The sequence below is a fragment of the Sinohyriopsis cumingii genome, chromosome 16, assembly GCF_028554795.1.
Source record: "Sinohyriopsis cumingii isolate HCF-2022 chromosome 16, ASM2855479v2, whole genome shotgun sequence".
Classification (NCBI taxonomy): domain Eukaryota; kingdom Metazoa; phylum Mollusca; class Bivalvia; order Unionida; family Unionidae; genus Sinohyriopsis; species Sinohyriopsis cumingii.
The window spans coordinates 64,995,731-65,010,242 of NC_142976.1; the positions used below are offsets into that span (position 1 = coordinate 64,995,731).

Below are 14,512 nucleotides of genomic sequence, written 5' to 3' on the forward strand. Positions count from 1 at the left end.
TGGGGTGTTCTCAATGAAGCTTGAACATGTTGAAATCTTTGAATTTGCCTTTTAATTTGCCTATCACATAGAGTAAAATTGGCACTTAACCACTCACAAATGCAAGTAAAAAATATTATCTGGTGAGTGGCAAGTGCAGATTTTGAAAAAATGTTTTTTTTTGATCTCCTTAATTCTGAGGAAAGTTGTATTTTTGTTTGTTTTCTGGAGTTTCAAGTGCGTAAACTGTAGAATTTTCATGTTGTAAGTGAAGGTTGAGCTCCGGTAATGTACCACAATCTACATACATGACATTTACAACAAGGGATTCCACTGAAATCATCATAGGTACAGTTGGTTTCGATAGGTTAACATAGGTTTCTTTGAATAATACATTATTACTGTAGCCATAGCATGTCCATATGATCAGATTCCGACAAGTCAAATCTCGTTTCTTTGACTTTGTCCACTATCATTAATTTGTGCTTCACAGGCAATAAGCATAACCTTTTCCACAAGGTCTTATAAGTTAACTTTGCATTGATTTCATAACTTGTATGAACTTGCTTCAGTCAGCATGAATATCTTAAACAGCTTCATAGCTATGGCTTAGAAACAAGAATTTAATATCTTAAAGTTTACAATTGAAGCATGAAACACTGGTGAGTTATCATGGATATGTGCATGTTCAATTTCATCTTTCTAAATATGATTTTTTAGATCAAGACTTGGCAAGAAATATACGCGTATTGGCATGAGACCATAACTTTGTGGCTAAGATTATGATAGCCACAAAAAGTCCAGATGTAAAATTGTGTGGATAATACTACTTAACTGATTTTAAGTTCAACCAAGACATCAGAAGTAAGCTTGAGATGACTGTGATGATAATTTTGCAAATAGGATCCTTATAGTGGTTCAAAACACCTTCCAATTATTTTATTTTCATTACTTTAGAGGCTTATAAACTACAGCCCAGCCAATATAAATAACATTGATCTTTGAAATTGGATCATAAAAGCACTTTATGTTGTGTGAAATCTTCTGACACTAAAAATACTTACAGAGTTTAATCATACTGCTTGCTTTAATTTGTTAACGTTGGGAACTTTCTGTCCAGAATTCCATTGTCTCTATTACAGACTTGGACATGAGATTTTGTTCCCACATTATTGCAGCCAAGTAGATGTAAGTTGCCCAGTATTTTTGAGCAGGGTCAGAGTGCCTGTAAGTCTGGGTTCATGAAGATTGAATCTAATCTTGTTGACCTCTGTGAGTTTTTGCTGCTCTCTGCCACTGTCGAAGTTTCTGACCAAGTTAGTCTAGCCAGCTGTCCAGTGACTAGAATTCAGTCATTTTGAAGAGTAAGCCATACAACTGGAATGACCAATCGTTGCCTAGCCATACATCCAGCTGCTATCCATTCTGGTCATACAGATTCTGTTATTTGCCTGCAAACTGGTAAAGTTGATCAGTCTGATGTTGATTTTGCATATCCGCTAGACATGTATTGCTATCCACTGAGGGATGATACTGCTTCTTTTGTCTGATTTGTGTATGACATGTGGACATGGAAGGTATATCAGACAAGGATACTACACCTCCCTGCCCACACACATACACTCTCCAGTGAGCATTGGGAAAATCCTAGCTAGCCCATTCCAGTCACAAGATGGAGCTTCTGGAGTTTGGTCTTTAAGTGGCGATTGTACATATTTATCTAATTCTGTCAGCCGTTGAGTGCCTGCCACAGCCTTCTGTGAGCCAGGCTTACAAGACCCAGGCTTCTTCAGATGAGGATTGTCACCTTTCCTGTCTGCTGCCACAGTCAGCAAATATTCATGTAATACCTGACTGTTTGTTAGACAAAGTCTGAGACTCGGGGGGTAATTCCCAGGCCTTCTTTTGAGAGCGGCATTTGCTTCCTGCTTGTACTTTATCCACTTGGACATGTACCGTGCAGGGATCGCAACCCCAACCCCCCATTATATCACATCCCTTAGGTAGAGAGTATTTTGATATTGTCCATGATAGAGTTACCAAACTTTGTGGATAGTGTGCACCAAGGGTAAGGAGAAACCTTATAAAAAGTTTATGCTATAAAGGTCGAAGATCAAGGTCACTTTGAAAAAAGACGTAGATCATTTGGCTGGCACACTCATTCTGCTATCTCCAAAGGAGTCAAGTTTTGTTAGGGCACTAGTAGCAGCCCAGATTGTTACCATGCCTGCTCATTACAGCATAGTTTCAGCCCTGGGAATGACATTGAAACTTTCAGTGGATTTGCCTTTGAAATTTAAAACTATAAGGCAATAGCCAAATGCAGGGTCCCACATGGACTGACCTTGCCCAGTATAAATGAATAATCTTTGGTTGTGCTAACTTCATGATAGAATTTCTTCCTTTCAGTAGAGCAGTCATTGTGCTCCTGCAGGGTGATGAAGGTAGAGATTGGATGCTTGCGTATTTCCTCCCCCTCTTCCTTATTTTCCAAATGTTAATGTGATCAGGTTATATACTTGATGGAGAAATGAACATTTTAGTTTAAATGATGTTTCTTCCTAATATACTTAAACAGACACATTATTATCAATCCCTTCTACCATTCCCACATAAATATGAGCATTCTGTAACAGGTTTTACTCAGGCTTAAACTGGTAAACATCTGTTATGCAAGTGGTCACCTAGTGGGAACAAAGGGAGTTAACTTTGTTGGAGATACTTCCCATTGTCTATAAGCTAGAGTACTTTTCCCTTCTGTTAATATGATTTGATGAGTATTTTCAATTATGATTTGCACAAAAATCTCCTTTCCACTTTCTGTAACTGATTCTACTAGTATTAATTTAATAAGTAATGTATTCAGTCGAAAATGGAAATTTTATGGTAAATTAAGTTTTTCTGATTAACCTGATTAACTTGTTTTAAATGATAGATAACATTTTATTAGCCTTCAGGATTTGTGAGATGGATACATGGATTTATATAAATATTTGTCATCCATGTTTGGCTTTCAATGAAAGAAATGTCTCTGTTATTTTAATATAATTGGAAAATTGATAAACAAATAAAGACAGACAGAAGTTCTTCTTGTAGTTTCAGTTAAATGTACATTCTGTTAAAAAAATTGTTTTTTTTTTACACAAAGGTTTCAAGATAAATTCTGAACAAAAAGTAGGCATCAGTGTGTTAGGCAGCAAAGAAGGAAAGTATAAGACACATTTTCAGTCAATATTACCTTCATTTTTTTGGCCCTTTTTATACAATATTAACATAAAGTTTTTAGTTCTCAAACATGCTCATCTTTTGATTCTGAACTTCATTTGTGCGAAAATTCTTGATTTTTTAATTTTTTTTTAATGATTGTTCATACAAGATTAAGTCATATGAAAAATTATACAAATTATGATAGTTTACTTTTGAGAGGTGGCTATTAGCATAGTTTGACCTCATCACATTAGCTTTCATTTATCAGATGTTTGCCTTAATATACTAGATTATTTTTGAATATTTTATCAACTTTTTACAAAAAAGCCTTTTTTATTTTATGTTTATGACCCAAACAGTCTGAGTCAGATGAACAAAACTTGACTATGTTAAAAATGATTACTTCTCATTTTGTTTATCCTTTTTCAAGCTGGTTATTCAATATAAAGTTGTCCAAGCCATAAAATATGTTTTACTAATTCCACTTGCAGATAGTTCATATTGTTTATTCTTTTCAGGCTGGTTATTCAAGATTAAGTTGTCCGAGCCAGAGGAGCTGAAGAAATTAATGAATGAGGAAGCATACCTTGCATACATAAAGACGATCGAATAAGAAAATCTGAGATGCCCTTCCATTCATCATTGTCTCAAAATCTGTTAGCTTGTCTTTACTTTAACTTGATTTCTTTTGACTTCAAATAGATTTGGACCAGTCAGCTCATTATTTGTGAGTGTACATGGGCATTTTTGTTCTAAGTATCAAAAGTTGTTTTTGCTGGGCAAGTCCCTTTTGTTAACACAAGTTTTATGTACTGATATGTTTAATCCACATATTTGTGTATACTGATATGTTTAATCCACATATTTATGTATTCTGATATATTTAATCCACATATTTGTGTATATTGGTGCATCATCTAAAGGCTTTACTTTTTCTAAGTTTCAGATTTTTTTTTGTTGTGGCTATGATTTCCCCAAATTTAATGATACACCTTTTTTTTCTTCCCTTATAGAGCCTCAATGCTGATTTTGTCATACCTGCCTTGGAAAAAGCTCACGATATAAATTACTATGGCATCAGCATGCATATGATCAGTGTATATGTGTCTGTACATCTCTGTCTGTTCACACCCCAGATTAAGTTCCATGTTGAAGTTTCTTTTTTTAGATTAAGCTCAGTGTTAAAGTTTATTCATTTCTAGGAAAATAAAATGCTGGTACTGCAAAAAAATTTGAAGTTGTGTAAAACAACCCTCCAGTTATTGTATTGACTGTTCTTCTATGAATCATTTGTTTTTAGCTTTATTTTCTCATGCATAATGTGTGCCCATCTGTGAACAGTAAGAGCCCAGATCTGCTCTTATAGAATGAGCTGACAGATCATGGTGTGTACTGTTCAAACAGGGATGCATGTAATATACCGGTAAATACTGAGATATGTTTTTGTTTTAGTGATTCGGCATATATTGGTCAGGTTAGTCTTGAACTTTCTAGCCACTAGTTACATGTGCTTTTGTAAAATCTATGTTAATTGCACAGCTTGAAATGTTTAGGAGGGGCCCCGAGTGGCCGAGTGGTCTAAAGCGCTCTCCGTTACGGATCACTGCCATCTCACCTCTGTCTGTGTAGGTTCGAGTCTCGGATTCAGCCAATATGGGTATGTGAGAAAGCTTGCCAGTAGCTTCTCGAGGGTCGGTGGTTCTTTCCCGGGATTTCCCGGGTTCTTCCTCCACCTTTAATACTGGCCGCCATGTATAGCCTATCTTGTGCTGAAAAATGGCGTTAAACCCTACAACAACAACAACAACAGCTTGAAATGATATTACATTATTACATTTTCAGTATGTTATCACTTGTTATCATGTTGTGTTGTAGGTCTTTGCAGCTTGCAGTTGGAATAGACTTATAAGTGAATTTATTATTTTGCTTATTGTATTTTAGATGCATCAGATATTTTATAAAGATAGAGATAGAAAAATATGTTTGGCTCTTGAATTGTACATTAATGAATGTTTTTGTTCTTTATAAACAGGTGATACATTATATCAATTTGATTTTCTTGTCAACTACTGATTGAAGAATTTTTGAGAGGTTAAACTTTTTTGTCATCAATTTTATTTCAACAGTTTTTTTCCACAACAAAAGCAATATGAAGATTATACAGAGAATCTCGGCATTTGGGGAAGAAATTAAAGATTATCATGAAAGTGCACCCTCATTGGCATTTATTCAACATTTGTGATGTTGTTGAGTTGATGTTTCAAGAAATGTTATCTAATTAACAAAGATATGTATCTTTTGTGGAACATCAGGTGTTCAAAGTTTTGTAATTTCCTTCATCTGATGTAAATATATATTGGATGTGTGATCTTACCCATTGAACGCAAAACAGTGCCAGGGTTACAGTTTATGTGGAATAGTATTTGTGTGTGGATGGATGTAAGCTAGAAAATTAATCATTTTTGAGTTGCACCTCTTTGTGCCCAGGGCTGTAGAATTGGCCCCAGTCTGTCATTTCACATGTTGAAGAGCCAACTAATGGAGACAGGAGCTGTGTTGGCATTGTGGTTAGCATGCTAGATTCACGACTGAAAGAGTGCTGTTTCAATCCTATCATTAGATCAACCCGAATCAGCTACCATGGTGTGTCTATGGGCAAGGCATTCTGTTGTAATGTAAATGTATTGAAATGCTATAAAACACCAAACCATTTTGGAATTCTGAAACTCAAATGCACCAACAAAACTCAATTCACAATTTTAGCCCATTTGTTCCAAGTATTTTATCAGCACAGAAGTTACACGATTTCAAAGCATTATTATCACTGGTATTGTATTGGTTATCTCCCTTGACTATTGATTTCATAGGAGTCCTGTGTATTTTATACTTGGCACTGTACTATTGCATATACAGTAGTGTAAATACAGTGTCAATATACAAACTCGTATATTTGAGCTTTAGCAGTCAAATTTCCGAAATAAATCAACCATTTGGTGTCCAATTCTCATTTAGCATCCATGTACTTCTTGCACATCTGTATTGCTACTCAATCATTAGGTTGGATGAGATAGTTAAATTCAGAATGTTGTCAAAATCTTGATTCTTCAATTTAAGTTGTTGAAATTTGAAAACAGTTTTGTATGACCTTTCTGTCTTATTTTCAACTAATTTCATTCAATGCTGCTAATGTATTGGTACAATATATGTGTATTGAAATTGTGTGGAATAACCCATGACTGATAAAGACAGGAAGGAAAGACAGAAAATCTGTCAATAAAACAGTTGTTTGTGGAAAATAAATTGCACTAGAAAGTTTTTAGTGTTATATGACTGATATTATAACATCGACATTCTAAAAGTAGAGGAATACACTGTTTGCAAGGATGAGCATGTTTAGGGAAATTTGAACATGAAATGGTGATAATTTAAAAATAATTATTACCTTTGAAAGTTACATATCCACCAAAAATAATACTTGTATGACAAAATACACGATTGTGTATAAATCTGGAAGCAATCTTTGCAGACTTGATTCTGAAAATTCCTTTAAGCACTGTGGCAGAAAATTATCTCCTTCTTGCATAAATATAGCCATCTATAATAGCTGTATGTCAATAATTAAGTGAAATGGATTTATGTGCTAATCTTTATGAGAAATAGATTTATATGTTAATCACTAAACTAAATAGATTTTTTTAAAATCTAAAGGTGAAATAGATTTATGTGTAAATCTTTACGTGAAATAGCTTTATGTGCTGTCCTAATTTATTTTCATCAACAATTAAAAGACAGATGACTACTATTTGTGCAGTTATTTTGCCTGTTTTTAACACCAAGCAAGCTGTCTCTTATGGTTCGTGCCAGTCCTTACGAATTGGAAACATTCTTACATTTTATTAAACCTTAATAAGGCTGGAAAAAGTGGTTATGTTTTAAAACAAATGGAATTTTTTGAAAAAGTTCTTACTTTATATTTTTCTTATTTTTTTCTTTCTTAATATCAGCTTTATTGTGACGGTTACTAACAGATTTTTTGTTTATTGATTGATAAATGAAGAACTCACTGGAAGCAAGAAATGGACATCAGTGTACCTGTTGGCACACCGTGAATCTGTCAACTCTTTCCATATGGAGGTACAGATTAGGACGAGTTGTGATGATGTTTAGTCTTTATATTCAAGACATTTTTCCTTATAAAGTCCTTACATGTCTCTACTCAGATGGATTCCAATGATGTTGCAGCTAAAGGGGATAAGTGTAAAGATGTGCATTTTTTTAAAATACATGAAATTGCCTGTTCAGGGCATATCTGAATTATCCAAATTACATTCTAAATACGTAATCGGGCATCAGATGGTCAAAAAATCATCATAATATGAAAATATACATAAAATTATATAATATCAGTATTAGAAATTGTTTCGAGATCATGTCAGTTAACTTTTAAGATCTAGATCGTGATTGCTACAGGTTATTATCTTAATAAAGTTTCTAGTGACACAAGAGATTATCTGCTGCACTTCATTCAAAAACACCAAAAAGCTTGTCTGTTAATGGATGTTTGGTTATGGTTTGGCATTGTATAAGTAGCCACTCCACTGGGGTTATTGTGCCAAGTCATTCGGAGCCCTAGGAGGATATACCACGGTAGCTAACTTGGGCTGATGTAAGTTGCTTCTTACAATCTACACGATGTTGTATCAGGCCTGTTCTACTTCCTCAAGCTCGCACTTTTAAAAGGTGTATGTTAGATGTGAGTCAGATGCTGGTTAGTTGAATTTGGTACTGTTTTTTTGTTGGCCTGCAGAATTTACCCATGCTTTAGAAAATTTATGGCAGTGTCTCTGAATGATTACATTAAAAATGACCTGATGTGCTTGACTGATTCCTTTCCACATTGGGGAGCTATGTAAGAAAATGGAGGAATCTACAGATAAAATTCTTTTACATATTACCTTTGACCTGACAGTTTTGTCATAACTGATCTACAAAATAAATACCTCAATATTACCTTAAACATCATAATGTTTTGTGTTCATTTATACAGATAAGACACAATTGTCAAATTTGTCTTCCAAAGCAGCATTGTAGAAGCATCAGAGATTATTATATGCTCATTTTTTTCTCCGTTAACTTTACATTATCAGAATTGTTCAGTATTTTACGATATTGCACACCCTCATATTGCTCTCCTGTGCAGGACACATGTGCCCAATAGTGTATTAGGAACTACTTTGTAAACAAATCACATACACTCATGATTCAGACGCTTTAAGTTTTGGTTGATCAAATTTGTTTCTGAATGAACTGCCACATACCTGCTGCTTTGCTGCATTCCACATTACCTATTTTGATACAGTGTTTCAGATTTCATAAAATTGCCTGGTACCTACAAATAATATGCAAGTTACAAGGCATAAATTGTCCCCTTCACTGGTAATAAAATGGCAAAAAATATACTTTCAGTTTCACATCCTGAATTTCCTCAAAAATGTACTTTCTTAGTTCTGCAAATCTGAATTACACGAGCCATGTCATGGGTTCTCAAGCTTGATTACACAATTCGAAATTGTACTGTAATTTCGACTATACATGTATTCCAAGTGCAGTTACATCCTCCTTACTGCACTCAAAATGAAATAAACATTAAATTCCATAGCGTCTTTTTGATAATTGCAATTGAAAGACTTCATATTTTTCCCACATTATGAGTTCAAATAGTCAATGACAGAACAGAAAACACTTGCATATGTCAACACGCTTCTCACTCGTGTCTTCAATTCGATGTATTTCATGTAAAATTTGCACAGATGAATCCGGTCCATAATCACAAAATTTCATAGAATTGACAAAAATACCAAAATCTATTCATTCCAGATCACATGGAAAAATTGTTGCAATGCGCATTCATTAACAATATGACTCCAAATTTCAATTTTAAGTAGACAAAAATGCCATTTTCTTTAGAAAGTTATGTCTAGCATGACTAAGTTCAAATTTATCTGGGCAGAGTTATGTGCGAATTTACCCTTTACCTCATACAAGCGTCTTTGGACGCCTCTACTCCATTCGCATGGAAGCGCCTTTTGACACCTCTGCAAGATTCGCAAAGAAGCGCCTTTTGACGCCTGCTGTAAACATCAGCCATTTTGAGCTAGTTTTCGTAGTGCCACCTTCGGGGAAAACCCCCCTATTACATACTACATTCATTTCTGCGAATGACAATTACGTCAGATCACGTGGTCGCTATTCATGCACTGGTCGATATCTGCTATTTAAAGTAACTGGGTCGTAATATCCACTCTCCAAAATGGCAGCCGCAGATTTCATTCAATACGTACGAAGTTTTCACGATTAGAATAACAACCACGAAAGATTCAATAAATTAGGTAAAGGCTCTGATATTAATGTAGGCAGCAATTAGTTTTTATAAATTATCAAATTCAGATGACTTAGTGATATAGACGCACACGAAAGCCTTGTAAATTTCGAGTATCGGAAATGGCAGCTACGGTTGGTCACGCGGCCTCACGGACATGACGGTGAACGAGTTCTCTCAAGATTTTGAAGCACATAAAAAAATTCTTCTGTGGAAAATAATTACACAGCTATAACAATCAGACATTACTCTTAAATTTGTCCACATATAATATATGTGTACCAAAAATGTAAAATGGTTAAAATTGTTGTTAAACGTAACATACACTAAATTGCTTAACAGTTCACAGGCAGGATTTCATTCAGTACTTACGAAGTTTTCACGAGTAGAATCACAACCATGAAAGATTCAGTAACTAAGGTAAAGGCTCTGATATTTATGTAAGCAGCAATTAGTTTTTATTGATTATCAAATTCAGATGACTTAGTGATGTAGACGCAGATGAAAAACATGTAAATTTCGAGTATGGGAAATGGCAGCTACGGTCGGTCACGCGGCCTCACGGACATGACGGTGAACGAGTTCTCTCATGATTTTGAAGCACATAGAATATTCTTCTGTGAAAAATAAGTACACAGCTATAACAATCGGACTTTACTCTTCAATTTTTCCATATATAATAGATGTCTACCTAAAACGTAAAATGGTTAAAACTGCTGTTAAACGTTAACACCACTACATTGCTTAACAATTCACAGGCATGCCTATGCGGATGCGGTCTGCTAGGTAACGTGTTCTATTTATAGCGTGCTGCACTTTGTCACTATGCTCTATGAGGTAAAGGGTTAATAATGTTGTTGTCGAATGATGAATTTGTACTTGTGTTTTTAGTTTGGAATACGGCATACATTCAGTTACTTTGTTTCTTGTAGTGTATTTTGTTTATATAATTAAGCCTTGGATAGAAAAAGAAAATGAGCAAATAATAAAAAGGTTACTGCATTTATATGGGAAACTATGAAGTCATTTTGACGGATGGATATACTGCACTCCCAAGGTCGTGCAGTATTCCATCCAAAAAAACTCGTTCATATTGTTCCATACAAATACAGTAACCTATATTAATTGGGTGCTAATCACTTTGTTTTACTTTTTGCATGTTGATCAGAGAACAGATGTTAGATGACAATTGTGAAAAGTTTCACTATTATGTTTTCTGGTACATAGTATGCACCCCAGTGCCAATGCCTTGGAACCTAGATATGCTGTCACAAAATGTGCTGATAAATCAGCACAGTGCTGTTCATTCTGCTAATGATTTCAGGGAAACAACATAAACCCAGATCTACTGTAACATAATTTGCTGGTAAATCAACAGCAGGATGTGTCATTCTATTAATGATATCAAAGGAAACAGCATTGACCCAGATCTGCCAATACACAATGTGCAGGGCAGATTAGCAGGAAGGCTCTTCTGTTATTGATTTGAGGGAAACAGCATTGACCCAGATCTGCCAATACACAATGTGCAGGGCAGATTAGCAGGAAGGCTCTTCTGTTATTGATTTGAGGGAAAAGGCATTGACCCAGATCTGCCAATTCATATTGTGCAGGGTAAATCAACACTAATTATGTTCATTCTATTAAAGATTTCAAGGAGACTGCATACATCATTGCGTACTTCAACATTACAGGACAGTAGATCTGGGTATATCTTTTTTGCACTTGGTACGCTTTTTTGAGGAGCAAATGTAAAAATGCCAAGTTATTTAAATAGTATACAAGAGGAATCCATGTAAATGCTTTTATCGTATAACACTATCAGACTGAGTATATATTTTTATTAGAACATTCATTTTTGTCCCTTTCCACTCCAAGTGAATGGGCATGCTTTTTCCATATTTTGTATTAAGCAGATAGCTTGGCCATGCAAGCTGCAGGCACAATCAGAGATCTAAAGTAGAAGTTTTGTAGTCTTGAAATGCTCCTCATCAGTTGATCTGTTACTTGTATTTTGTTTTTGTTTTTTGTTTTTGACCAGATTCGAAGCTTACCTGTATCTTGAACCCTTCCATTCACAACTTTGAGTCCCAACAGCCAATATTAGGGTCAGTCAATATCTATCAAGGTTCTTTGCTGTGTTTGTGCTATTAAAGAATTGTGAAAATATGGTAATTTAAAATTATTCAGTTCTGGTTGAAATGTTGCAGACATGTTTAGTATCGTCCTTAAAATAACTCGTAGTATTAACACACAAGCTAAGAGACATCATCGTTTAAGCGAAAAGATTTTTTTTATATACCTGCCAAAAGGTGGAGAGTGTTATTTTATGATATCCATCTGTTATGAATTTCATTTCTGCACAATAACTGCTTGCACTTAAGCATTGAAAGAGGTGGATTTTGGGATTAGAAGATTGAAGCTCAGGGTCATTGTGGATGACTTGCATCAAGGGTAATAAAGACACTATTGTAGGGTTAAAGGTCAGAGGTCACAGTCATTATAGGTCTAATAAGAAAATAATGTTTTTTGTACATGAATGTTAGTTCAGGACCTCATACTTTGACCAAAGGTCAAGGTCATTGAGATTTGTTGGTCAATGATCTTCAACCTGTATACCCTACAAGTTCCAATGTAGAGGACAGTTAAAGATGAGATGGGTGTATAAGGTACCAGTAATGATACTTGTTTTTAATTTCTGAGTTAATCTCAGTATTGTATATTAAGTCAGAGATTATATTGACCAAAATCAATGAAATTTGAACCATGTGTCCGTAAGAACCTGATATAAAACTGCCTGGAGTTTTATCAACTAGATTGTCCAATTCAAATTCCCATATTGTACTTAAGTCAAACTTGTTTGTTGGTTAAGATGGCTGCTGATTTGTCAGTACAGTCACAGCTAGATGGAAATATATGTATATGCAGCTTTGTACTATCTGATATGTAAGAACTGTGTGGTTAATGATAATTAATTTCAAGGCCTCTGGTACATAAATTAGCATTGTCACACAGTATAAAATCATCTCTCCTTTAGTGTAAACAAGTGTTCATGTTTGAATATTAAGTCATGTTTTTCTTAATTTGCAGCTGTTTATATATATATATATATATATATATATATATATATATATATATATATATATATATATATATGTGTGTGTGTGTGTGTGTGTGTGTGCAAAGGAAGCCATAACACAGGGACTTTACTAGCCCTTCAAGTGATGCCAGATGTTAGAGTGGTGTGCACATTATAGAGGTTTCACTAAACAATTTTTGGGATAAAATGGTTTGGATAAATCTATAGAATAACATATTTTATCAATAAATAGATAAAACTTTGTTTGGAAGTTTTTCTTTATGTCAGTATTATGATATGATTTTGTATTATTTAAGCATATTTGTGAAATAATGTGTGGCAATCCCAGATTGGAAATAAAGGCTAAGATGCATAATTTCTTGGCTAAATGAATGTAAGTCCATTGAGCTTGCGGTTTGGTTCTTATTCATCGTGCATTATTTGATATCTGTCAGTAAGTGCTTATTTTATCACCCGAAGAACTGCAAGGCTAGTTTAAACCCAAACTACACAGAACATCCTGGCATAAAGTCTGTCATGTTTGTACAAATAAAATATGTCGAGAAATATTGACATCTGTTCTCAGAATAAAACACCTTTAAATGATGTTTTAAAAAAAAATGGGTGAATATACATTGATATGATTTGTTAGAAATTATACTGGCATGATAACCTTTCATTATTTACAGATGATGCTGTCAATGTGGCCATTGTTACCAAAACAGAAAAACCTGTCCATCTTTTTCAGCAGTTGCTCTTATTCACTTCTTTAAACCTTGTTTATTTTCAACCAAACGTGGCACAGAGCGTCCTGGCATTAGCACATTTAATATTTTGTACAACTGATTCTGATCCAGTATCAGATATGGATTTTATTGCTAAAACTAGAAAAACCTTTGAATGACATCTGCAAAATTGCAGAATACAGTTTGACCAAACTCAATAGAAAGCCCCCATGCACAAAAAGCTTTAAATTTAGTACAGATAATTCTAATCCGCCATGAAATATGGTCATAGTTGCCAAAAAATATGCAAACCTTTTGACCACTGAGTCACTGAATAGAATTTGACCATAAATTAACAGAAAGCATACTGGCATGAAGACTTTTTCAAGTTCATTCAAATGATTCCAATCAAATGACACAAATATCGACTGTTACTAAACTGGGGGGAAACAGATTCTTCTCCAGAACAAATTAATAGAATTCGACCAGCCTTGACAGAAAGCATTTTTTTGACAGCCCTTCATGTTAATGCAAATGATGCCAGTCTGCCTTCAAACATGACTGCTGTTATGACAAATGGAACCAAAATGGATACATGTATGTGAAAATGCATGCCAGTAGCTTCCCATGGATTGGTGTGCCCTCCTGTGGTTTTGCAATGTTCTTCCTGCACCAAATAAACTGGTTGCCTTGTATATAACTTACCATGTGCTGAACAATGTTGTTTAACCCATACCACCAAGAACAAAAGGTAGTAACTGGAATAATCTCATTGAAATAACCTCTTCAAAGGTTTGGCATCAGATACAGCTGCCATTACTAAACGGATGAAAGACTAGACGTATTCGTAATTTTTTTACAGGCTATCTAAAAGTAAATTATTGCCATTTAAAGCATACAACTGATGTTAAGGTCCAGTTTTAGCAGGTAAGCCAAACACACACACACACTTTGTTGATTCTCTTTCACCTAGACCACTATTATTACAATTGATATAAAAACAATATTAACAATAATTCAGTGGCCATGATGGAAGAGCGTGGAGAACTGACGAATGTCGTCCACAAATAAAACAGCCATTGTTTTCCTCTATATTTGTGTGTAGCTTAGCTTTGAAACTTTTATATTTGTATGCCCCCCCCC

At 34.7% G+C, this 14,512-nt stretch overlaps 1 protein-coding gene across 1 annotated transcript in view; it reads left to right on the forward strand.

Annotated features, from left to right (window-relative positions):
• The window catches only part of LOC149780599 (uncharacterized), a 41,730-nt gene extending 28,823 nt beyond the window's left edge, over positions 1-12,907 (forward strand). Inside the window, exon 5 of the mRNA XM_089937719.1 lies at positions 3,705-12,907. Within this exon, the coding sequence (XP_089793845.1) occupies positions 3,705-3,799 (95 nt within the window). The 3' untranslated portion in view covers positions 3,800-12,907. The remainder of the gene's footprint in view (positions 1-3,704) is intronic.
• The last annotated feature ends 1,605 nt before the right edge of the window (positions 12,908-14,512 follow it).